General features: G+C 37.9%; 1 protein-coding gene across 1 annotated transcript in view; it reads left to right on the top strand.

Annotated features, from left to right (window-relative positions):
* LOC129238241 (dopamine receptor 1) overlaps positions 1-26,373 on the top strand; it is a 170,094-nt gene extending 143,721 nt beyond the window's left edge. Inside the window, exon 6 of the mRNA XM_054873285.1 lies at positions 25,836-26,373. Within this exon, the coding sequence (XP_054729260.1) occupies positions 25,836-26,373 (538 nt within the window). The remainder of the gene's footprint in view (positions 1-25,835) is intronic.
* The last annotated feature ends 1,275 nt before the right edge of the window (positions 26,374-27,648 follow it).

The following is a 27,648-nucleotide window of genomic DNA, read 5'->3' as shown; positions in this document are numbered from 1 at the left end:
AATCTAGTATTGTCCAAACTTTTTCCCAAAAATTCTTTAAGAGCCAAAGGCTACAAATTCTAATGGCTTTCCTCTTTATTCGTTTGCATAAATCAGCTTTGTGTTGTAATAAGTTTTTACACAACACCCAACAATTTAAGCAAGTAAACCTTAACGGAGTTTCCCAACCTATGATATTTACTGTATTCGTGTGTTTGTTTTTATTGTGGTTATTCGTAATGCCATGTCGATTATTATACTTCATTGTAACGCAGTCATACACACACACAAATTTTGCTGCACATACATATGCCTAAGTGCGTTGGTTTGGTCGCACGCACTATTTAATGTGCACGTTACTCATACGCCATGTGCGCTCGTTTAAATAAAATATGTAACAGATGTTGCAATGTGCAATAAATACTAGCAGTATAAGCTCTTTTGTATATGTTGCATCTACTTGGACATTCAGCACGTATTACGTATAAAGAGACATTTATAGGTAGTGTGATTGGCTTCGAGCTCAAGTAGACATGTATGCAAACACGAGGTTTGTTCAGAAAAGATGACTTTATGAGATTATTAGTCATATTACATGCTTCGTTTGTTTTTGACAAATGGAAAGATTAGACTTGTTTTCGTATGCTTCTTCGACTTTGTCCTGACCCAAAACAAAAAGTACTTTTGAAGGACTGAAAGCCACTTTCCATAATTAAATAGATAGAAGCCGCATTGCTGGATTATAGATCGAATCCAAGTAAAATAACCCAAGTATTTGGGTCATTATCATACATTTTTCTGAAAATTGATTGATGGGCTTCTGAACTGTAAAAAAAAGTAAACTGAAAAATTATTTTTAAAAACTTAATAATTTTCTGATTTATTTCATGTTAAAAATTTTGATGCAGAGTTCTTTGAAGTGAAATATCTTCGGTTTTAATTTAACATATAAAGTTTTTTTTAATTTTTAGAATAAAATATATGTAAAGGGTGATTTTTTAAGAGCTATAGGAAAGTTTTTAAAAAAACACACATGTAAATTTCAGAAAAATTAGTGAAATTTTTATTTAAATCGACAGTACAGTCCATATAATTTAATGTTTGAAGATTATTTCATGCAAATGTTGACCGCGACTGCGCTTCAAATGGTCCATCCGCTTAGTTCAATTTTGGCATACTCTTTCCCATGTTTCGGCCGGTATCTCACATATAAATGCCTTAATATTGTCTTCGAATGCGTTAATTGAAGCAGGCTTGTCTGAATAGACATGAGCTTTAACATAGCCCCACAAAAAATAATCTAAAGACGGTATATCGCACGATCTGGGTGGCCAATTGACAGGTCCCGAACGTGAAATAAAATGTTCACCGAACTCGCCTCTCAACAAGTCCATTGTTACGCGTGCTGTGTGGCATTTGGTATGTGGCACCGTCTTGCTGAAACCACATGTCATGCAAGTCAAGCTCTTGCCTTTTGGTAAAAACAAAGTTGGATATGGTTTCACGGTAGCGCTCACCATTCACAGTTACGTAACGAATCGCAGCATCTTTGAAGAAGTACGGTCCAATGATAACTCCAACCCATAAACCGCACCAAACTGTGACCTTTTCTGGATACATTGGTAGCTCTTGCAATTCTTCTGGCTGATCTTCACTCCAAAACCGACAGTTCTGCTTATTTACGTACCCATTGATCCAAAAATGAGCTTCGTCGCTGAACACAATTTTTCGATAAAAAAGTGGATCTTCGGCCAACTTTTCAAGAGCCCATTCACCAAAAATTCTGCGTTGCGGTAGGTCATTCGGCTTCAATTCTTGCACCACCTGTATTTTGAAAGACTTCACACCTAAATCCTTTCCCAAAATTTTCCACGTTGTTGAGTAACAGAGGCCCAATTCCTGCGAACGGCGACGAATCGATAATTGATGGTCATCATTAATACTGGCCGATACAGCTGCGATATTTTCTTCAGTTCGGACTTTACGTAAGTGTGTTGGTGGTTTGATGTCCAATAATGTAAATTTGGTTTTAAATTTAATGACAATAGCTCGAATAGCCGCTTCAGTGGGTCGTTTGAACTGACCATGAAATGGAAGAAGCTCGCGATAAACTTTCCTAACAGAACACGCATTTTTATAATAAAATTCAATGATTTGCAAGCGTTGTTCGTTTGTAAGACGATTCATGGTTAAATTATAGACCAAACTGTGGATGTTTGACAGTGAAACAAAACACGAAACGTGCGTCAGCTGTTTAAACCAACTCTTTAAAAAGATAATAGTTAAAAAACACTCGTTATATATATAGGTACTTTTTAAAAAAATTGTCTAGGATAAACTCAATTTTTTTGTTGAGAATTTTTGGGTAACTTTTAAAAAGCACTCAGATTGATTTTTTTAATTTTTGTCATTATTAGCTGAGACTACACTCAGTAAAACTTCCCATAACTTTTGGAGTTGTAGAGCCAATTTTCCCGATGGCTTTTCACCCTGAGTTTCTTGCTCATTCTCCTTCACAGAGATCTTCGAAAATATTCGTGAGTATACACGATCACTTTTTGCTTACGGCTTTGAATAATTTTCTTTAGCCATTCGTTCGTTGAGCGAGCTAAAACCACACTTGAATAAAAATACAAAATGGTGAATACGGTGAAACCGAAATGTCAAAAAAATCCCTTCCACGCAGAGTGGAAAGTCGTAATAGAAATTGGCTTATATTCAAATACTACAACGTACCAGTCAAATTTGCATGTTTTTCAAAGGCGTCTACATTTATCTGTGGTATTCTTAAGATCAACATTCACTGTCTTCTATTGTTTAAATTGATAAAATTTCATTGTAGGCACAAAAAGTTCGGCTATACTATAAATTTCCTGTTGGTGTTTGTAAATCCAACTGGGCCTTGAATGAACCTAATGCTAGATCTCTAGTTAAGTTCAGTACCGCTTAAGTTTTAAAAATTTATTCTTTTTTTATTTTACGTATTCATTACTTTTACTCATTACTTTTACTCATTAAGTTTTTCTAAGTGAAATCTGAGTTTTTAAAATTTTTAGAGAATAAAGAGTTTTTACCTATTTGCCAGAAAATATGTACATCCACACTTTAGACTTCCCAGATTAAATACCCACATTTTCCGGCTTTCATCGAAAGTTAGGTATCATGAAGTGATACTTGACTCCAGCCTCCATTGGAGGCAGCACCTTGAAAATCAGGTAAAGAAGGCCGGTATAGCTTTCAAGTCCTACAAATCTATGCTCGGCAAAACATGGGGGCTCTGACCACAGGTTGTGTTTTGCCGCAGGTAGTGTTTTACTGCAGGTCGTTCATGTATGGCTGGTTTGGTGTGAAGCTCTTCCGAAGGACTATAATATCATTAAACTGGGGAGGGTGCAAAGGACTACATGCATTGGCATCACTGGAGCATGTCGACTCAGTGCTACCTAGATGTCGTTTTGCACTTACTTTCCATCGGCTTTTACTTTATTTCTATCGCCCTTCGAGCGGCAATTAGGTTACAGGAGGTTGGCCTCTGGAGACAATCTCTCAAGAGACATATCTAGGCAGTAAAACCCTATTTCTGTGGACTTTGTACAGATTTTTCTACCCGCAAACTGAAGATCGAGGATCGTTCCTGGGCAATCTTTCCAAGTAGGCAGGATTGGAACGAAGGGAAAATCTGCACCGAAGCTGGTATCTCCGTCTTCAGTGGCGGCTCCTAGATGAAATCGAGAGTCGGAGCAGCTGTTTTCTCTAAATCAGACAACTTATTTATTGCCTAAAAATTGCTGAATACTGCTATAGTTTTTCAGGCAGAAGCCATTGCGCTCCTGCAGGCATGCAAATTGCTTATGGAACGTGGAAGCGAGGGAGATATTAACATTTTCTCCGGTAGTCAAGCCGCAATCAAGGCTCTGACGACGCCATGGTGCAGAACGAAACTAGTAAACTCCTGTAAGGAGGAGATCAAATCTTTTGGGTGTGCAGGTAACATTTTTCTGATCTGGGTTTCAAGACATAGGAATATAGAGGGAAATGAATATGCTGATAAGCTTGCCAGGAAGGAGTCGACTAAATCTGTCGCAAAGATCTCCTGCCCGGTCATCGGCATCGCTCTAACTATTGTTAAAAGGGATTGCATAACTTACTTCTCAGGAAAGCGCAGAAGAGAAGGAGCTCCATTTTATTTCGTGCTTTTTCGAACACCCTTTGGCCCCAGCGCAATAGACACAGTGCGCAGAAAGACCTGAGGGTTCCACGCCATTTAATTTTTTAAACTCGTAACTGAGTTTACCGGTCATTGGACGACTAGCACACACGCAGAAAAGCTAGGTTTAACATTTAATCTCCATTGCAGAAGCTCTGGGGAAATTTCAAAGAGGGAGACTGTTGAGCACTTTCTCCGTAAATGGTCGGCTTGGGAGGCTAGACGATTATGGTCACTGGATATTTCTTTCTTCGACAGCCTGGGACTGTGCGCCAAGCTAAATTCTATCAATCTTCTCCATTACATCAAGAGCTCTGGCTGGCTGTAGATATCTGTCTGATGAAGGTCTCATAATGGTATCACAGCGGCGCTTTAGTACTACTTGGGAAGTGTACTACCTCAGAGTGTACTGCAACCGACCCACGAACTAAGTAAGAACTAATTCCGTCATTGGCTAAATGTAGAAAGAATGAAAGAAAAAATACTTGAATCACTTGACCTTGAATCGCTCTATACCCAAAAAAACAAAAAGAACCAGTAGCGTATCAAGGATTGCAAGGAGCGCTGACAAAAATACTCGCATATCTCGTATTATTAGATAAATACTTTGAAGAGAACAAAATGTGTTATATTTCTCAAATAAGCATAAAAGTGTTAAAGGTTACTAATGTAGAGAAATTCCATTTGCGTTCACTACCAGGGCCAGCAAAATTTCACACCCCAAAGTAATAAATGAGTACCCAACCCAGCAACTCAAGTAATGAATGTAAGTTTGTTGCCTTTTTCCTATTTTTTTTTTTTTTTGTTTCTGTTTCTTCGCTTTTGTTTTGCTTTCCGTTTCGTTCTTTTGCATGCGTGCAAACCGGCGTCTACTTCCGGCATTGTTTATGCATTTATTTTCTTTTTTACCCTTTTTATATGTTTTGCGCTACGGCTGTAGTTTTTTGTTTTCTTTTTTTTTTGTTACTTTTGGTTTCACGCATGGTTTTCTTTATTTTTTTATTTTGTATTTTCACAGCCCCTTAGTTTTTCACGCTTTCTCAGTGGGGCTGCCTTTTTTATGTGCATATACAGCCCACTCATTTCATATGCTCTGACGCGCTTCTATACACACACACACGCATTGATTTGTACTGATCGTATTTCAAGGCCCTTTGTGCTAATAAAGTTTCAAATATTACTATGAATATTTTAGTGCTTTTCGCACACCGCCTGTTTTGCTGGAAGAACCTTACAACTCAAAAAGTCAAAAATTCGAGAAAATGGGATCTAGTGCTTGTAATCAAAAGCTTTTACTGGATATAAATAGAGTAATCCTATAAGATGGTGTTGATAGCTGCCGCTATGAGATTTGAATGTAATATAGAATAAGAATCTCTGATTACTTCTGAAGTATCAAAAAGCGCTTCATTTAAATTTTTATTTACATTTTTAACACACTTTTATTAGGTCGGGTTGTATGTATGTATGTAACGGAATCTTTGAGCTTAATTTTCACTGGCTTCTAAAAATCTGATCGACTTGGAATTTTGCACACCTATCAAGGACCGATGACAATGTAATAATTTGATAAAAGTTTTCCATTATCCTTATTAGGATTGCCAAGATTAATATTTTCTTTTTTTTACCTGTGGGCAAAAAGTAAGATGAATTTGGTTGTAAAATGAAAAATCTTTATTTATTCTTGTAAATCAATTTCATCTCCTTCAAAACAATCCCCTCTCGATGAAATACACTTATGCCAACGATTTTTCCAATCCCCGAAACATGACAAATAGTCCATTTCCGGTATAGCCATCAGCACCTTCTTCGATTCAGCTTTTATCTCCTCAATCGACTCGAAACGCGTTCTCCGGAGTGGTCTCTTGAGTTTTAGGAATAGCCAGAAGTCACACGGAGCCAAATCAGGCGAATACGGTGGTTGCGGAACGATATGCGTGGAATTTTTGGCGAAATGGTCACTAAGAACGAGTGCAGTGTGAGACGGTGCATTATCGTGATGCAAAAACCAAGAGTTGTTGGCCCATAATTCTGGTGTTTTAGACGAATTGCTTCACGTAAACGACGCATAACGCTCAAATAATATTCCTTATTATATATTATATCATTATATTTATTATTATTATATATTATTATTATTATTATTTACATCATATATTACAGTTTGGCCAGGTGGAAGGAATTCATAGTGCCCCACACCACGAAAATCGAAGAAAACTGGCCAATGGAGTGGGGTAGCCGTTTCTCAGGCTCCCTCCACGAAATAAGTTCTTCATCCCGATTACTTCTTTATCACGGCCGATAACTGCATAGCTTTAGACTCACAGTCGATAAGAAAGGAATTAAATATAACACGAATATATCGAATCATTAATTCACTGACTGCAATGATAACAATAATTTTCATTCATAATAAAAAATAGTTTAAAAAAACAAAAAAACACGCTTTTATTGCCAATCGAACTAAAAAGTATAAAATAAATTTTAATGACAAAGAGACCTATAATGAAGTAATAGCAAATCGAACGATCAGTCATAGTCAACTACCTCAGAACAGAATTATAACAAAAATTAAGATACAAATAGAGTAATTCAAATTAGAGTTAAAAGCGTGGGATGCATTTTGCTTCACTTTCATAACCCTCTGTACATAGGTAGTTGCCAATAGAATGATTGTAATATTTACTATATCAAGCATCCAACTACCAATTCACTATTCAAATATCCGTTCGTTTTTGAATAAAATTTTTTTTTAATTTTTTTTGATGAAGTTTTTTTTTAATTTTTTACGAAGTGAAAAGAAAATGGTTCTGATGGAAATCTTTATTTTACCTTTACGTACCTCATTGCTGCACCAGTCTAGTCCGCAAGAGTTAAATGTGATTTCCATACGACGTCATTTGTAAAAATTATAAATCTTTCGTTAGCGTGATTAATTTTGCATCACCTTGTATTTCTGACACTTTTTTTAATTGCTCCTACTTGGCAGTTAGCATCACACTGCACTCACAATTTTATTACCATCTCGCCTATAAATTTCTTTTGACCAGGACGCACGTTATTTAAGTAACTTTAAGAGCATCGCTTTTTATACCCGCGCACATTTACATACAGGTATTATAGTTTTGTGCACACACTGGCTGATTGTACAGCATAGAAGAATCGGGATGGATATATACGTAATTGCGCTAACCACTCGTAACCGTTTGGAAATTTTAAACTTTATAAAATTTTTGTGCAAATGGTTGAAACATGTTTTATTCTCGATCTTCAGCTCCTGGGCCAGGCCGTGTCGTTCAACTTCGATTATTTTTGTGATTTTGTCCACGTTTTTGACATTTTCTTTATCATCAAAAATGCCTAACCGGAATCGACGAAACCAAAATTGCACGTAATTATCTCTTATATTATCGGCACTATAAACACTAGGCCAGGTCGATTTGTGGGGAGGCAAAAAAATCTCCCATTGCTCTGTGAAAATCATATTCTAGACCCAAATTGGGGGACATCAGAATTCGTTTTAGAAGTATGGTTCCTTCGGCAAAGTTTCTTATTTTGATCCCTAGAATATGATTTTCACAGAGCAATGGGCGTTTTTTTTTTTGCCTGCCCACAAATCGACCCGGCCTAATATATTATATATATGTATAATTGGCGCTTACACTTCTGCTAGGTGTTTGGCCGAGCTCCTCCTCCTATTTGTGGCGTGCGTCTTGATGTTGTTCCACAAATGGAGGGACCTACAGTTATAAGCCGACTTCGAATGGCAGATATTTTTATGAGCAGATTTTTCATGGCAGAAATACACTCGGAGGTTTGCCATTGCTTGCCGAGGGGCGACCGCTATTAGAAAAATGTTTTTCTTAATTTGGTGTTTTCATCGAGATTCGAACCAGCGTTCTCTCTGTGAATTCCAAATGGTAGTAACGCACCAACCCATTCGGCTACGTCGGCGGCCTGCGGTGTATATTAGATATAAAATAGGACCTAATACACTGCCTTGCGGTAATCCAGCTGTCATTGGTAGAATGTCAGAATATTCGTCTCCATATCTTATATACAATTTTCGATCAGTTATGTAGCTCTTCAAAAGTTCAAAGTAGTTTTGTGGAAAGATTCGTTTGAGCTTATGCAATTGTCCTTTATGCCAAACTTTATCACAGGCTTTTGCAATGTCCAGGTATACAGCTACACAAAATTTTTTGTCATTCATATCGCTAAGTATTTTGTTAGCAACCCTGTGAATTTGTTAGAATGTTGAGTGTTACCGTCAAAATTCGAATTGATGGCTTGGTATCACTTATTATATTACACTATAAAAATTGGTTCTAGTCGGTCGAACAATATTTTTTCAAACACTTTTGAAAGTATTGGCAATAAGCTTATGGGTCGATGAAGCAGTTTTGGGGGCATATTTTCCTGGTTTGGGTATGGCGGTAATCTGCGCAATTTTCCATAATCGTGAGAAGAATTTAGTCTCTAACATGTAATTAAATATATTTCTTATGAACTGCAATGCTATTTCAGGTAACTCTTTTAAAATTTTTCCATTTATTAGATCATATCCTGGAGCTTTTTATCGTTAGCTGTCATATTTGACTTTTAATTTCGCTTATGGTGGTCTTTCTTGTTTTGATTTGCGGAACGTTTATTATGTTATCAGATTTAATGTTAATGTTAAATTCACTGATTCACTTTTGTGTTGGTGAAGTTTACATGAACTGACTTGGCATTGCTCAATTTTTTGCGCCAAGTCTTCGCCCATTCTTCAATAGCGTTTATTGAAACTTGAAGTTTGGCTGCAGCTTCTTCAGCACTTTTTCCAATTACTAGAATGGCAGTGTCGTCGCCAAAAGTGGCAATCAAACAGTTCGGGAGCATCGGCAAATTTCTTGTATTTAAAAGGTATTAGAGCAGACCAAGAATGCTTCCTTATGGCGCATCAATATTTACTGCTTCAAGGTTAGAGTATTCGTTTAATTGTTTAACGCGAAAGTAACGTTAGCTCAGATACGACTTTAGGAGGGCGCAAAAATCATTTGGAAGGCAGTTATTTAGTTTATTATTTAAACAGGCATGCCAAGCTTTGTCGAAAGCTTATGCGATGTCCAAGAATATTACTGTAGACACGTTATTTAGTTCAAAAGAGTTTTCTATTTCAGCTATGATTCTGTGCGCTTGATTGTGCGTTGGGTACTTACAGCGAAAGCCAAATTGATGCGCAGGTAAAGAATTTTTAGAGGCGATGATAATTGGCGTCAATCTATTGAGGATAGACTTTTCAAATAGCCAACCAATTTGAGCAAGTAAAGAGATTGGCCGATATAAGGAAACAAGATGTAGGTCTTTTCCCAGTTTTGGAATCATTATCATTTCTGCAACTTTCCACAGGGTTCGAGCAAAGTGAAGATGAATTGAATGAGTAAACAACTTTACTAATTTAACCAAAATTATATGGGGTATTTTTTAACACCACAGCTGTAATTAAATCGAATAGAGGCGCATTTTATTTCCTAGTTGCTTTATTTCTCTTTTGAGTTCTATTATAGTAATGAATGAAATAGTGGTGTCTTCGTCCACAGTAAGAGTGTACAAATTGTCACATTGATTTTCGTTGTGTTGGAAAGTTTTTGTTAAGTGATTTGCAATAGCTGTTGCCTTGCCCTTCTCCGTTGCCCGTGTATTATTATCTTTTTTGATTGGTGCCATATGACAGTCCTTTCAAATATTTAGACACTTCCAAAGTAGCAGTCACATATTTTTTATCAGGTCTTAAGCTGGAAATATATTCATTTTTAATAAAATTAATTTTACCACTCAATTCTTGTGATGCTTTGTTAAGCTTGGTTTCTTCGAGTTTGCTTGATTCCAAAAATTAACAGCCAGTCCAAACTGAATTTCGCTGAACTGTGCGCTGGTATACAAATTTCGCTCCATTTGCTTTTATTTTTCACTGCTAGCCTCCCTACTATTTATTTGCCCCACTCCTGTAGGCGAGTCCCACTACTCGAATAGTTTGTTGGTTTCCAACTTTGTTTCCATCATTGCGGTTTCCAAATGTGGCTTTTTTATGGAAAAAGTTTGAAAGTATTCCTTTGAGAATTTTTTTCATTACCATTTGAGATACGAAAATAAAAATATAAATTTTTTTCGGCGTTTTGGCTGAATTTCATTCAAACTGCATTTGCATGATTCTGTTTATTTGCGAAAATTTTTAAATGAATAGGATTTTGTTTAGCGCTGCATATCACTTGAGGCTTAAGAGTTGTTTTTTTTATTCAAAATTAATTTTATAGACTGACGCGTATGTGGGTGTGTGGTGAAAACTGAAATAACAGTGTAAATATGGAAATGAAATTTAGGAAAGATTTATTGCCATTAGAGGCAGTTTATTGAAATAGATACAATGAAAGCGCAATTAGATTTTGAATTTGATATGAAAAATATAATAACTTCTGGGTGTGCCAGGAAAAATGTAGCTATGGAAATTTTATATTATGTTAAACAAAATGATGCTTTTACTGCTGATATCACTTCATTGCTTTTTATGATGTAAATGCAACTATGATTTTTCAATAATCAAAGGGTCGTTAAATACAAATTTGGGATACAAAAATGTAATAAACAAGGATATTTGGTGGCTCCTAAAGCACTCAGGCTAAAAAGCCCATTGTATTCAGAGCTCTGGAAAGAGAGTAGATAGAAGCTTCTTCTTACATTCTTGAACAATCTTTGAGGTCTACTTCGCGTTCTCAAGGGCCTTCAGTGCAGCCTGACTCTCACTGAGAACTCCAAACTGTTTTCCGCTCCATCTCCTCTCGATTATCCATTCGGCTACTTTCAGGATGGCAAAATCTTCCGTTTGGAAAACAGTTGCCATTTCCCCCATAGCATAGTGATACTTATTACTATCGTTTAAGTAGACCCTACTTCATTCTTGGACCCATCGGTAAAGGAAATATTCGTCAAACCTCTCTGCATGCCTTCTGGATTGCTCCATTGCTCACGGAACGGAAAACTGGCATCAAGTTTCCTTCCAAATGAAACTGTGGGTATCAGGTGCCAAAAACAGTGGAGACTGCTCAGATAGCAACTTAAAGATTTCTTTGTGTCCCGAAGTTCGGTCTTCATACCAGAAACCATATCTATAGAGTCTACACATTGCTTTTATTGCTTCCTGTTGTTCCAAGGCGAGCAAATCAAGCATAGCATTTAGAGCATCACCAGATGTTGTACTCATGGCACCTGTGATGCATAAACATATACTTCTTTGCAGTCTGTATAGTTCCTGGAGTGTGGACTTAACCACGCTCCGTCGCCACCAGACCACAGAAGCGTAAGTGGTGATTGGTCTTATAAGTACTGTGTATATCCATAGGACCACAGCAGGTTTCAGACCCCAGGTTTTACCAAAAGATCTGAGGCATTGCTGAAAAATCCTTAATGCGCGATTCACCTTCAGTGTGTTTCCCAAGTCAGCTTCTTATCCAAAATTACTCCTAGATATTTAACTTTTCATGGGAAGGACCAAGTGTCACACTTTTCAGTGTTGGAAGACTGAGTCCATCCAATTTCCGTTTTCTCGTGAATAATACTATGGTTGTTTTGTTCGGATTAACGAAAAAACCTTGTCCACTGCACCAGTCATCGATTTTGTCAAGAATCCTCTGCACTTTCGTGCAAAGCCTCCTTAGGGATTTATCCGATGTTAGCGCTTAGACATCGTCCGCATGTGCTTGGACATGAAAACCGAGTTCCTGCATCTCCGCTAGTAGAGAGTCTAAGACCAAACACTACTGCAGCGGAGAAAGGAGACGCCCGTGGGGACATCCTTGCTTGGCCCTGACGGTGATTAGTTCGTCACTGTTCTCACCAGCGGTTAACAGCCTCTCAGAGAGCATGAAATATATCCATTTTATAATGGCTTGATTAACTCCGTGTCGTTCGGCAGAAGAACATATCGAGCCGAAAGTGGCATTATCAAAAGCCCGCTCAATGTCCACGAACACGCCCATTATGTATTCGTCAGCTTCCAGCCCGGCTTCAATGTTGCTAACAAGATAGTGCAAGGCTGATTCACATGATTTTTCACTCTATAAGCGTGTTGATTTCTACTAAGTGGACTTCTCGGCAATACCCCCACTCGAATATGTTTCTCCACCACTCGTTCTATACTTTTCAACACGAACGATATCGAACTTTTTGCTAGGGAATAGTCGTATTATCCTGGTATCGGAATAAATACTACTCTTACGCGTCGCCATTAGGATGGTGTATAAACAAGTGCAAGACAGGCTGTGAAGATCCTTTTTTAGGGCCTCAATCAGCCTGTCTCCTCCTTTTTTAAGCATTGCTGGATATATTTCGTCTGGGCCAGGGGACTTAAATTTCTCAAAGGAAGACAAGGAAAACCTTATCGATTCTTTTGTCACTATCTGACTAGCAATATACCAGCTGTACCTAGAGGTTTCACCGTTGCTACCGTTATTGTTCATGCCATTCTCTACTTCAGAGAGAGTTCTACTACCCGAAAAATTGGTTTAAAGTAGAGCATTAAACGTTTCCGATTTGGAAATGGTGTATGAACCATCAGGCTTTCGAATGGAATCCACCCTTACTGAGCGGTCTAGATGAAGGACTGCAGAAATTTCAATTGGATTCAAATTTGGCTTTCCGTACTTTTTTCTTATATTCTCTCTGTGTAAGTCGATAATTAGAACTCTAAGACCTTCACTAGTTTCTTCATTCTCTATCGAACGCCGCTTTAAAGTCGACAACATACGCGTAAACTTCCTTCTGCTCTTCGAGTTTAAAATGAATGAACAATAGCGGTCAAATTGAATATATTGTCGCCTGTGAAGTAAATCTTTCTGAAGCCGGCTTGATACTCGTTTAAAAGACTGCTTCTTTCGGTTCAAGAGGTTATTCTTTCATTAATTATAGCCAGTATTTTCACACCGTTTAACTGTGGGTAGTCGAAAAAGTCGTTTCGTATTTTGTCAATAGATGTCGTTGGAGTCATCTATCTACAGTGCTACCAATCACATTGTGTCATATCATATGGTGTTAGAAAGGTGACATTTTAAGCTTCATTTAACCAAAAAAAATTAAATTCGGAGAAGTTGAAAAAAAGTTATAGCTGTTCAAAAATGAGTGAAAATAATGAAGAAATTCACTATATTTTGAAATTTTTGTATAAAAAAGGGAAGAATGCCACGCAAGCCAAGCTCAGGGTGGTGAAGCTCAACAAATGGTCGCAATGCCAGGATTGACGCCTCGAAAGGTTATGCTGTGTGTTTGGTGGGATTGGAAAGGAATCATCCACTATGAGCTGCTCCAGCCTGCTCCAACGATTGATTCTACACTTTACTGTCTACAACTGATGAGATTGAAGCAAGCAATCGAAAAAAAAAACGGACAGAACTGATCAGCAGAAAGGGCGTCGTCTTCCATCAGAACAACGCTAGGCCACACACATCTTTGATGACTCGGCAAAAACTGGGAGAGCTTGGCTGGGAAGTTTTGATGCATCCACCATATAGCCCTGACCTTGCACCATCGGACTACCATTTGTTTCGGTCAATGCAGAACTCCCTTAATGGAGTAAAGTTGGCTTCAAGAGAAGCCTGTGAAAACTACTTGTCACAGTTTTTCGCCGGGAAACCACAAGAGTTTTACACTGATGGAATAATGTCTCTAGAAGAAAAATGGCAAAAGGTGGTCGACCAAAATGGTACATATTTGGTTTAATAAAGTTCATTATGAATATAAAAAAAAATGAGTTGAAGTTTGATTAGAAATACGAAAAGATTTTTTCGACTACCCAATATTAAACACCATTTGGCTTCCATTGTACAGTTTTAGTGTATTCACGCCACTCATATCTGAGCCTTTCTTGTTTACCAAAAATAAAAGATTAAGTCTCAACGACTTAGATGGTTAGGACATGTGGCTAGAATGCCAAGGGAGCGATTAACGAGAAAGGCATTAGATCTTCGCCCAATTGGAGAAAGAAAAAGGGAATGCCCGAGGAAAAGGTGGCAAGAAGATATGGAAGCTGATCTTAGGAAAATGCGCGTGCAATGTTGAAGGGAAGTGGCTGTAAATCCAGCTCGATGGCAAGAAGCTGTGAAGGAAGCAATGGTTCACCAAGGAGTGTGACGTTAAGAAGAAGAAGAAAAGTTGCGGAACAAACATTGCTAGTGAAAATATATTCCACGAAAAGCCGCAAAAAAGGATACATTTTGTTAGCTGTAGTCCTAAATTTGTCACGCGCATTTCTAGGAGATCCTGCGATTAAATAAAAAAAAGTTGCAGATTTAATGTTGTTAAGTCAGAAATAATCTGCTGGAATCAACAATAAAATATTTATTTTGTAAACTTTAATCGTAAAATATTCACGCCCATTTCTATGGGCTTTTATCGCCTTAATGAAGAACCTTGCCGAGTAAAGTATTATTCGCGGAATACGCAATAAAATTATTTTTTTTTTTTTTTCAAAAATACCTTTTTTACACCTTGATGAGTATATCAATGCAAAGGAATGCAAAAGAATACTTTTGTTTGCTGTAAATTTAGAAACAATTAGCCGATCCTCTATGTTATTATCCAAGACTATGCGAATGGACGCAGTTTGCACATTTGAATGACTCATTAAAGGTCATTTTTAAAGCAGCTCTACGCATTTTCCACGAATAATCTAAATAAGCACACATATCTTTATATTCATATTCGTTTTTAAATTATCTATTTAGTACCTCATAAAATTTTATTCAATTTTTTTTTCTTTATTTACTTTTAACTGGCTAAAAATTCGCACCGCATGAATTTAAATGCAAGTAGAAAACCATTAAAGTTGCTTAGGTTATGCATTTATCCTTCAAAATGTGCACACACCCATTTGTTTCTTTGTGAAATTTCATTTTCTCCTAATCACCGCCAGTATATTTCAATTTCCACTTGAGACTACTTCAACTACATTTTTCCATAAAAGTTTCTAAGTCACAAGGATGCAGCGCAAAAAGGCATTACTTATTTAATTTTTAATTCGCACACCAATGAGCATAAAGTTATTCCACGCTAGAACTGTGCAACTATTCTGGTCATTACCACTGCTCTTGCTGCAGCTGCCTACTATTTTGAAAATAGCGCGCCATCGTTTGCTTGGGCACGTATTTTATGAGTAAATATAGCAAACGGATGCGCGTGCGTTGGTGTGCGAGTGTCGGTATAGCAATCACTGCATGGGTGTGTGTATGTAGGTGTGTTTAGTAAGTATGTTAATTTTCGGGATGGCGGAACTTTTCTTGTAATCCCAAAATACCGGGACGGTGCTGAAATTAAAAGGCGTTTAGATTTGTTAAACAAATTTTATTAAAAATATTTAATGCCTATGGACTCTATTTCGGGGCTTCGGGACTTTCGTGATTTTCGGTAATTCATTTTGTTATCCCGAAATGCGGGAACCGTGCTGAAATTAACAGATTTTCATATTTAATACCTATGGACTCTATTTCGGCGCTTGGGGCTTTTGTGATTTTCGAGATTTTAGATATTTTTTAATTCCGAAATGCCCGGGATTGTGCTGAAATTAAGAAATTTTAAGATTTGTTAAACAAATTTTATCCTTGTGGACTCTATTTTGGGGCTTCGGTACTTTCGTGATTTTCGGGATTTTATTTTTTAATCCCAAAATGCCCGGGACTGTGCAGAAAATGAAGAGGTTTTTCATTTTGTTAAAAAAATTTTGCAAAAATATTTCATGCATATGAAGCATTTTTATATAAAAAAAAATTATATATAAGGTGCGTTTCATAATTATAAGACACCCTTAATTTTTCAAAGTATTTAAATTTATAGATTTCAGAGGAAAATAAAAATTTTACACTTCAAATTAAACTAGCAAAAGTTATCTGTTTCATTACAGAACTTAGAACTCTTTTTAAAACATAAAAGAAATTTTTAGCAAAAACGTATCTCCAGGCGTTTCAAAATGATAAGACGCTGTTCAATTAAAGTGATCGTTTAACAAAAGTATACTTTTTTTGAATTATTTTTTAAGTGATGGATTATTTCTTAAGCGTCGATGGACGAGCGAGAATGGAGAGTAAAATTTCAAGGCCATGCAACGTTTTGGGCATTTTCGTTCCGCGAGAAAGAAAAAACATATAACGTAGAGGGAAAGGAGAGAGAGATATACCTGATATATATCTTGGGCTATTTTTCCTGAGTTTTTCCATGTGGTTGCTAATTTCTGGTGAGAAAAAACACTGCCTACTTTTCGGCGCTTGTTTGTTGGTGCAAACTTATAGGAAATATATTTTTGGTGCCTACTTTTTGGCGTTATATTTTCTTGGTGTCTACTGTTTCGGGCGTTTTTTGGTCCCATTTTTATGGCGTTTTTTCTTTCGTACCTACTTTTTGGCGCTTATTTCCGTTTCCTGGCTAGTGCTTGTGCGTACTATAAAGTGCTATCCATTCCAGCGTCTGATATATTGGTATTGCCTTGCGGTAAATTGTGCCGTTGCTGCGGTCCTGGAATTGCTGCGTTTGTGCGGGTGATAAATGCTCGGAGTAGAGCGCGTTGCTGTGTCCGGCGTTTACCTACACCGGTCGGCTCGTCTCGGTTTTTTGTAAATTTTGTCTATTTGTATTCTCAGCAAATGTTATGAATTTATTCAGAGATATATTCTTTCTCTCTATTTCTCTCTCTCTCTTTCATTCTCAATCGGGTCTCTCCCTTTTTCTTTGGCTGTCTTGAAAGTTGCACTTCTGTTATGTGAACTACGCTACACGCACTTTTTTCTGCCTTCTAAAATATTTTAGTATTCTCTGGAGCACCATTTGCTTTAGTCTCAAAAAATAACTTTTTCTTCGATTCTGCTAACTTTTTAAGTAAATTTCCATCTAGAGAAGCATATTCTGCCTTAATTGCCATTTTAAGCTCGTTGGCGTTGTCAAATTTGCGATTGTTAGCGTAAACTCTTCTGACTAATATACCCCAAATGTTTTCTACTGGGTTTATATCCGGAAAATACGCCGACCAGTCCATTTTTTTTTTTTTATGGAACAATCGGTCAAATACCGCCTTGTTTCCCTGCTTACGTGGATTCAGGCGTTGTCTTACTGAAAAACGAAGGGCACTTCCCGATTACCCTGAATAAAAGGAAGGAGACTATTTCCCAAAACGTTTTTGTAGTCCCCACTATTCATGCCCGATGATGGAAACTGTTTATCAAGAGTTGCCTTGGATGTAAATACACCCCAAGCCGTAACAGAACCACCACCGAAGTTGCGCTTGGAAAATAAGAGTTGGCTCTTGCGCAAATCTCTCCAATAATTAAAAAAAACCATGGGGTCCATCAAAGTTCCATTTTTTCCATCCGAAAATATAACCTCTTTAAAAAATAATATGAAATTGGGCAACATGAAAAATATTCCAAATATCTTTCTGTTCCCCAGTTGGTGTCTAGATGTTTTTCTGCAAACTGAAGACGCGCCAGCTTGTGCTGTGGCAAACGATGCGGTCCTCTTCTTATTTTTGATAATTTTAAATGGTTTCACCTCTGTAATGTGTGCCCAACTGTTGCTTTTGAAACCTTATTTTGAACAACAGCGGCCAAGTTGGAGCAATGCTTAGTCGAGTTAGAAGTTTTTCTTATGATTGCTCGCTGTTCTCGACTTGATAGTGATAATTTTCTTCCAACGGGCTTCAAAATATTGTAATTCTCAGTAAAAAATTCCGGATAACACAATGACTCCTGCCTGTTTTTCAGCAATTAACTTGACTGAAAAGCCTTAGTCCTTCTTGGCCAAAATTTTTCCACGCTTCTCTTGTGATAATATTGAACCCCTCAGCATTTTAGGTTAAATTAAATAAAATTATAAATAAAGTCATCCCAACAATCAGCACCTTCTATCTCTTCAGAAGCTTATTTTCGACTAGTGTCTTATTATTATGAAATGCCGAAAAGACTAGCAAAACTACAACTTCTTGGAAAAAGATAACGGTTCTACAAAATAGAGTGAGCTGTCGCACCAGAAACAATTGATTGAAGTTTTGATGATGCCAAATAAAAGCTACTCCGGAAAGTAAAAGCGAGCTTATGGTAGTTTAAAAATTGTGTACCATAGGTGTCTTATGTTTATGAAACCCACCTTAGTTTTTTATAATTCCAATATTTATTAATATTATTTATAAAGCAGAAAAGCGAACATGCTACTTAGAAGCACTTGTAGGGCATGAAAATTTCTCTAGTTGCCTCTAATGAAAAAATTATTCTCAACAATCCCAAGCTTTGAGTCGACTAGTCCCGGGATTTTTAGTATTCAATAAGCGCATGACATCCCTAATATGTACGTAGAGTTGTACATAAATTCCTCCTACACTGATCTTTGTTGACTGCTACGGTTCGCTACAAATTGGCTAAGGCCATAACTATACCAACCACGCAAAGTGGATTGTTGCCACACGTTGCAGCAACATAATGCAACAAGGCTTGATTGCAAATTTGGTTGTTGCTGCACTACTTATACACATACACACATACATGTACACGTTTTCAATGAAAGCTTTTCGGCTTTCTTCTATGCTTGTGCTATTTTTTCACGGATTGAACGAACGACTATTCTTTGCCCTACGGACAAAAATCGGAAAAATGGGCTGAAACGGGCTGATATGGGCAAAAAAGGCAGCTTGCAAATTCTGCTTCGAAGCATGCCCAATTTGACCAACGAAAGGTTGTATAGAACGTGAATTTGGCAGGTAAGAGGTGTAGCTGTTACACGAATGAACGCGCCCGTTCGACCTCTTTCCGCCTGCAGCAATTTGTAATTTCCTAGCCACGCGGGCAGAGTATTTACGAACATGTACCGGCGCTTACAAACACTCTTACCTGTGTGTACGAGCTCTGGCTGCTCAATGGCTTGCTGGAATACAAATGCATGTACGTCATAATGAAATCCATTTTGTAGTTGCCAGATGTTCGTTTTTTTCTTTTTGAAGAAGAGCAATATCATATCATATCTTTATTATTTAATCATAAAAGAAATTGATATCAGTAGTGTGAAAATTGGTGAAGCTAAAAACGCTAAAAGCTAAGTATGCCATATTTTTCATTGCACTTACATATTTACCGTTACCTGCATAGGATCATATTCACAGCGCACAGTGGTTCAGAACTCAATTTTAATACGAATTTCAATCAAATTTCTGGCATTAGCAAAAACATAATATCTTAAAAAAAAAAAAAAATAATTGGCGCGTACACTTCTGTTAGGTGTTTGGCCGAGCTCCTCCTCCTATTTGTGGTGTGCGTCTTGATGTTGTTCCACAAATGGAGGGACCTACAGTTTCAAGCCGACTCCGAACAGTAGATATTTTTTGTGAGTTATGGTTTGCCATTGCCTGCCGAGGGGCGACCGCTATTAGAAAAATGTTTTTTTTTTAATTTTGGTGTTTCGCTGAGATTCGAACCTACGTTCTCTCTGTGAATTCCGAATGGTAATCACACACCAACCCATTCGGCTACGGCGGCCGCCGGTAAAATGAGTAAATAATTTTAAAAAGATGCGTACTTTTGATGCTTACCAAAGTAGAAAAAAAGTTATTCATGAAAAATATTCGCAATAATTAAGGCCCTTTAATCAAACGTTTATTTCTGATTATAAATCATTTTCTTCCAACTACCCTCAATCGTTTTCTGGTTGTTCTTCATTAAGTTTGCAGGTAAAAAAATAAATTGTAATATAGAAAAACTTCTTCATCTCATTCAAAAGGAATGTATTGTAAAGGGTGGTTAAGTTTTAAGGGCCGGTGTTGATTTTGAATCAAATACAATTTTTTTAGAAAAATATTATCATTTTTCTTTGTTATGATAATATTGGTATGGCTCAATTACGTATGGAACAAAATATCGACCAAACGGCTATCGCGGCCTCGGCGGCACCTCTCCATCCGATGGTCCAAATTTTCGATGACGCTGAGTCATAATTGAGGTTCTATACCGTTCTTCTTCTTAATTGGCGCGATAACCGCTTACGCGATTTTGGCCGAGTTTAACAAAGCGCGCCAGTCGTTTCTTTCTCGTGCTAACCGGCGCCAATTGGACACACCAAGTGAAGCCAAGTCCTTCTCCACCTGATCTTTCCAACGCAGAGGAGGCCTTCCTCTTCCTCTACTACCACCAGCTGGTACCGCATCGAATACTTTCAGTGCCGGAGCGTTTGTATCCATTCGGACGACATGACCCAGCCAACGTAGCCGCTGGATCTTTATTCGCTGTGCTATGTCTACGTCGTCGTAAAGCTCATACAGCTCATCGTTCCATCGTCTGCGATATTCGCCGTTGCCAACGTGCAAAGGTCCAAAAATCTTGCGCAGAATCTTTCTCTCAAACACTCCAAGCGTCGCTTCATCGGATGTTGTCATCGTCCAAGCTTCTGCGCCATACGTAAGGACGGGCATGATGAGAGTCTTGTAGAGTGTTAGTTTTGTTCGACGAGAGAGGACTTTACTGCTCAGTTGCCTACTTAGTCCAAAGTAGCACTTGTTGGCAAGAGAGATTCTACGTTGGATTTCAAGGCTGACATTGTTATCGGTGTTAATGCTGGTTCCTAAATAGACGAAGTCTTTTACAACCTCGAAATTATAACTGTCTACAGTGACGTGGGTGCCGATACGCGAGTGCGCCGACTGTTTGTTTGAAGACAGGAGGTACTTCGTTTTGTCCTCGTTCACCACCAAACCCATTCGCTTTGCCTCTTTATCCAGTTTGGAGAAGGCAGAACTAACAGCGCGGTTGTTAAGGCCGATGATGTCAATATCATCGGCATACGCCAACAATTGTACGCTCTTATAGAAAATTGTGCCTGAGCGATTAAGTTCTGCGGCTCGTACGATGCTCTCCAACATCAAGTTAAAGAAGTCACACGACAGCGAGTCACCCTGTCTGAAACCTCGTTTGGTATCAAACGGCTCGGAGAGGTCCTTCCCAATTCTGACGGCGCTGCTGGTGTTGAGCAACGTCATCCTACATAGCCGTATTAGTTTTGCGGGGATACCAAATTCAGACATCGCGGCATACAGGTAACTCCTTTCCGTACTGTCGAATGCAGCTTTGAAGTCGACGAAAAGATGGTGCGTGTCGATTCTTCTTTCATGGGTCTTTTCCAAGATTTGGCGTATTGTGAATATTTGGTCGATGGTAGACTTTCCAGGTCTGAAGCCACACTGATAAGGTCCAATCAGTTGGTTGACGGTGGGCTTCAGCCTTTTCTATACCGTTAATGTGCCAAATTATCTCATCATTTAGCTCTTGAATTGTTGCTGGCTTATTGATGTACACTTTTTCTTTCAAATAATCCCAAAGAAAGAAGTCCAACGGTGTCGTTGACGTTTAGGTGTGGTTCACATTCAACATCGGCCCTTGAAATTCAACCACCCTTTATATATTGGTTATTTACATTTTGCCGCTTTAAGAAGGACCGTTATAGCGCGACTACAGTAGCGCAGTCGTCGAGTGTGGTTCAGTGCGAGGTAGAGAAACAGAAAGGGGAGTCGAATTTGAAATCACAAAGCCTACGTACCGAAACTCACTGTGTTTTTTAAAAAAATGGAAAGCCAGCGTTCCTTGACATACATATATTTTTTATCTAAAAATTTTTCATCGAAGCTTTTGAAACGTGCGGGCAACGTGCAGGCTTTGAAAATATAACTTTTTTTGATAAAAAGACCTTCGCTCGGTCCCCCTCTTTATACAATAGTTTGAGTTGAAGGTAAAGTAAAAACAGTTCTGCTGTGTACCACTGATATCCTACTAGTAATAAAATGAAACTTCCAATCGCTGGATACACACAAAAAAGAAACAAAATGGAGCAACTGTGTGAAACTGTAAAACATAACCGATTTCGGGTGTTTATTTTTTTACTACTTTAGTAAAGCTTCGACTTCACGCTCCATAAGCCGCTCATCTTTCCGTAAGAGTGTATGGCACAGAAGCATGAGCTTGAAAGCAAATAATAAAGTTACTCCTGGAGTTATCGACAGGAGGGTTTTGCGGAAAATGTACGGTGATTTACGCGTTGGGGACAATGAATGCCGCAGACGATGGGTTGTATGAGCTTTACAACGATATCGACATTTCCAGCGAACTCCACGGGCTTGCTCGTATCGTACAAATATAGAGAAACCATCCAGATTTGAAAGTATACAACGCTGGTCATAATGCTAGCAGCAAAGGAACTACGCTGAGTTATTTAATTAAACTGATAGCTTAAACTAACTATATCCACCTTATACTTAGCAAGGAACTGATACCAACTGATTCTGCCTGTATTGAACTTTCATGATGGAGAAAAATTATGCTCAAGAGAGGCTTGTGGAAATCGAAACAAGAGTTTCTATGGCAGAAGTATTATGGAATTACCTCCAAATAGCAACAAGCAATCAAACAAGACCATGCATATTTGACTAAAATTGGATCATTCTAAGAAACTGGTTAGGTGTGCTAGATTATGGTGATTGTCACTCTCCATAAGGATGTAGGGTGAGCCCACTTAAGCTTGGAGACCCATTGTGATACTACCAGTTTGAGCTCAAGTTGCCTCCCAATTCCCAATGAAGTGAAACCACTTCGTTACTCGGATAAACGTTAAAATACTGTAGATGGTTGCCGAATTTGAGTCTTCCAGACACCCAAAGAAGTAAGTGTTTAAACAGCAACATCGCGTTCTCGCAAAAGCGGGATAATAGCTGGAGAAATGTTCAAAGCTTCTACATCTGCGACAGAAATAATTTAAGGGAAACCCCATACGTTTGCCATGTGTTCCCATTAGGCCGTGCCCGGTGATAATACAAACTACTGGACTAAGGGATGGCTAATTGAGATTGATGAGCAACCTTTTTTTTATTCCTTGATAAATTATAAAAGAAATAAGGAACCTAGTTCTTGCTTATTTCTTCTAGGCAAAATCTGTCTAGTTATCTCGCAAGTGGTTTCCCTGGTCCATCTATTGTTGGCTTGCGCGATGTATACAGACCTGATTCAGAGCTTGCCTTCGGATGAAGAGATGTCCACCTATTAAGCAGAATTGATTGATTTAAGATGAGTTTATCTCCTAGCCAACTCAATCGCAATGTAATTTCTAAGGTTGTATCTGTATTACGTCCTCGAGCACGGTTAATTTTCCACCGCCTAGCCAGCTCACTAAGAATAGCTCTTCATTCAAATTCAGAGTAGATAGTGATGGGTGGTGGGTGGCAACCGGCGAGTTTGTGATTTACAACTAAGCCTTCTTTATAACTCAACTTGAAAGACGTTGCAATAATCAGGCAGTCGTAGACTTAAGTTCAGCTGCAGCACATCTAATTTCAAACGTTTATTAACAAAAAATGGTTACAAATTTAATCTTCAAAATAATAGCCATCGCTAGCGGTACATTTTTCCCATCTCTCAGGCAATTTGTGCATGCCGCGCCAAAAAAATTTGCCGTCTTTGGCCGTACTTTGTGACGCCGATCGGCATATTCTGGGCGTTTTCGGTGTATAGCGCTGTTCAAATCGGCCAATTGTCGTTGGTAGCGTGCACCGTCAACTGTTTCACCTGGTTTTAATAGCTCGTACCAAATCATACCTCCCAGAAAACACACAACATTACCTTGCGGCCGAAGCGATTTGGTTTGGCTTGTGGCCGGGCGGACCATACGATCGTTTACGCTTGTGATTGGAGAGATATACCCATTTTTCATCACCCATAACGATTCGATGCAGAAAAGACTTCCTTTTGTATCGGGATAGCAGCATTTCACAAGTGGTTTCACGATGTCCGCAAATCGTAGTTTGAAGGCACGAAATTCGACATTTTTAAGAGCGACAAAAATGCATTTTTGTATGAAACGTAAAAACCTTACTGAATATTGTTGACAGATGACAGACGAAAAAAACCAGGCATTTGGGAAAGTTTAAAAATACTCCTAGCGACATCTATGGACTAATAACTGAAAGTCTCACTTCATAGGTAAACACCTGGTAGTCACTCGAATTTTATTAACGAGTTTTCTTTTGTAAAGCGTTAGTGTAAATTTGTTGTTAGTTTTCAAGACAAATAAACTATAAGAAAATATAGCATCCATAACAAATCTGATTGTATAAAGGCGTTACTTGAGTGGAACCGAATTAGTCCAGAATACACAAAAAAAGGTGGTTGACACCATGTTACGTAGCCTTCAAGCTGTAATTGATAGTAAAGGATATCCAGCAAAGTACTAAATACCTCAAAAATGAGAAATATATAGTTACTCTGCTTTAACTGTATCATTTAAGCTGCGGTGAGAATTCTCTGTATGCTTTTTTTTTGCTCTGTTTTGCCACTATGGAAATTTTATGAAATATATATAGAACACTTTCGTATCTGTATGGAAAAAAGTGTGAGTGACTGCATATGTAAGTATACTTATAGATCATGGGGAGAGCGAAGGATCCTTCGAAATGTTCCTTCTTTCGAAAAAACGTCTGATGTGTAGGTGAAATTCAGTATTTTCATTGAAGTCTGCATTTACTTTGTCTTTATTTGTTAGAATACCATCTTCAATGACTGCTGAAGATTAATTATAAAATACAAATTTTAATATTTGTTGTATTTCAGTTTTTTTTTTTCTTTTTTTATTGAAACGTTATAAAATGTGTATACTCTCTTCTTCTCTCTTAATTGGCGCTATAACCGCTTACGCGATTTTGGCCGAGTTTAACAAAGCACGCCAGTCTTTTCTGTGTATACATTCATTATGGTGTATACATTTCATGGTATTACGCCTAGCTTAAGCTAATAAGTAAAATTTTTCTATCCTTAACATTGAAATTTAAAAGCAATTATAAATATTTTACAAGTAATTATACAGTGTTGGTGACTAAATCTCGTGGATTAGTTCGTCGAAGTCTTCTTGTGCAGACTGTTTTGGTAAGCTCTGTGGCCTCCGGGTTTGTGTGCGCTTTCAGCCTGGTTTCATGCTTATTATGCTTATTTGCAAGAATTGGGATTATATCAGCGACTTTTTTTGTGCATGTCGTGATTTCGCACATACCAAGGTGCGTTGACCATGTCTCTGAGAATCTTATTCTGCAGGCGTTGTACAGCTTCAATGTTTGATTTAGTGGTACATCCCCATAATTGAATGCCGTATGTCCATAACGGCCTAACTACTTGGATGTATATTAATAATTTGTTCTGTATTGACAATGTAGACTTTATGCCAATTAACCATTTCATTTTTTAAATTTTTAAGTTGCTTTCAGTTGCTTTCATTTTGACATGCTCTTTCCATTTGAGCTTTGCATCCAAAGTCATACCCAAGTATTTTGTTGTAGTACTATACGAAACAGTACCAGATGATATTTTCACTGGGTTATAAGCTATTTTCTTGTTTGTAAAGTCTACGTCAACAGACTTGCTTTCATTTATTTTGATTCTCCAGTTTTTAGTCCATGCGACAACTTCGTCTATCGATGTCTGTAACTTTCTAGTTGATTCATTTGCGTTATTTCAGTGTATTTCAGTGAAAAAATAATAATTTGAAATTTTTTCTAAAACTCTGCACACGTTGTAACCACCATTTTTTAACCATTGCATTTTCTCTCATTTCCATCTCATTCCAGACTCTACTGCTATGCTCAGAAGCACGTAAAGTCCATTAAGGCGGTCACACGTCCAGGTGAGGTGGCCGAAAAGCAACGCTACAAGAGTATACGACGCAATAAAAATCAACCGAAAAAGTTCAAAGTGCGCAATCTGCACCACAGTTCGCCCTACCATGTGTCCGATCACAAGGCCGCCGTCACGGTTGGTGTCATCATGGGTGTCTTCCTAATCTGTTGGGTGCCGTTCTTTTGTGTCAACATAGTGGCTGCCTTCTGTAAAACTTGCATCGGCGGCCAAACATTCAAAATACTCTCATGGCTTGGGTACTCCAACTCGGCCTTCAATCCCATAATTTACTCCATCTTCAATAAGGAATTTCGTGATGCTTTCAAACGCATACTCACCACAAGAAATCCATGGTGTTGTCGACAAGAAGTCGGCAATATACATCCACGCAATAGCGATCGTTTCGTAACCGATTATGCGGCGAAAAATGTGGTGATGATGAATTCAGGCCGCTCATCAGCCGAACTGGAGCAAGTGTCTGCGATTTGACCAAAACGCGCCGCTTCGGCATTGGTTTGCTGTGTATCGAGTGCGGATGCTGCATCGCTGACGACGACATATATTCCGTGAGATTCGGTAACGGTGGCAACCACGACCATCGTGGAGGCTATGCCGGTTGTGACGGAAATGGAAACGGAATTAGTTTAAAATTGCTAAATTTTTGGAAGCGCCGCGCGTTGTATGCTGAGCGACGCAAAAGGCGGGATAGGCGTTGTATTTACATAGGCAGAACGCAGTGTTTGCGCGGAGATTGTGAAGGTGTTGGTGTAAAAATAAAAAGTAGAAGGTAAAAGGTAATCGTGCTGAAGGCGAATTTTACGCGCTGCTAATGGCGCAGCTAAAAGAGAAGGTGAGTGACCGACCGACTTACAGACCATTTAACAGTTAGTAACAGGGATAAAACAGGGTGAGCAATATAGAGCTAATGAGACTTTTGTAAACATAATGGACAGTATGTGTTTGTTTGTAGGTATGTGTGTTGTGAATATATTATTAATAGGTATAAATGTTTGTACTTTTAAGGTAATTAAGTAGGTGATATTCTGTTTACTGTTGATGAGTGAAAGTGTCTTTCTTGTAATTTTTCTGTGAAATGAGTGAGTTGAGTTTGAATATTTACATAATTAAAGAATTTAAATTTGTACGGACAACATAAGCTATCTGCCATAAAGTTTACTGTTTATATTAAATTTGCCAGACTTGTAAATAGTAAAGGTATGTCGAACTATTTAAACTTCAAGATTGCAATATCCAATTTTTAGTGCTTCAAAAATGTTAATGGACTTGAAAGAATTTCTAAAAATGTAAAAATAAATTATTGAATACTGAAATAGAGTAAAATTAACAAGTAATCAAATTAAGTGTAAAAAGTTAGTAAATAAATTCCTCATTAAATTATTCTACTATCATTTCCGTAAACTAAACTACTAATGTACCTAAGCCATTAGCAGGCTCATTTCTCCAAAGTCTATTATAGGTATGTGGTGGTTGAGACCCTTTCTCACGCCTAAGTAGCCTATCAGCCAAACTCACCAACACCACCTTTAATAGATTCGCCTTGTTTTAGTTATAAAAGGTTAGTTCCTCAGTAAAACTCATATTTATAGAACATATTTCATGACTTTATTTATTATTTTCAATAAAACAAAATCAATTAAATCGGCAAATAAATCAAATCAATAAGAAAAAAAAACAACTTTACAACAAATTTAATTTACAAAATGCAAACCAACCAACTCTTACTAAGAGCTTTTGAGCGGAATA

Source organism: Anastrepha obliqua, chromosome 1 (genome assembly GCF_027943255.1).
Source record: "Anastrepha obliqua isolate idAnaObli1 chromosome 1, idAnaObli1_1.0, whole genome shotgun sequence".
Classification (NCBI taxonomy): domain Eukaryota; kingdom Metazoa; phylum Arthropoda; class Insecta; order Diptera; family Tephritidae; genus Anastrepha; species Anastrepha obliqua.
This window is presented reverse-complemented; position numbering and strand designations above follow the sequence as displayed.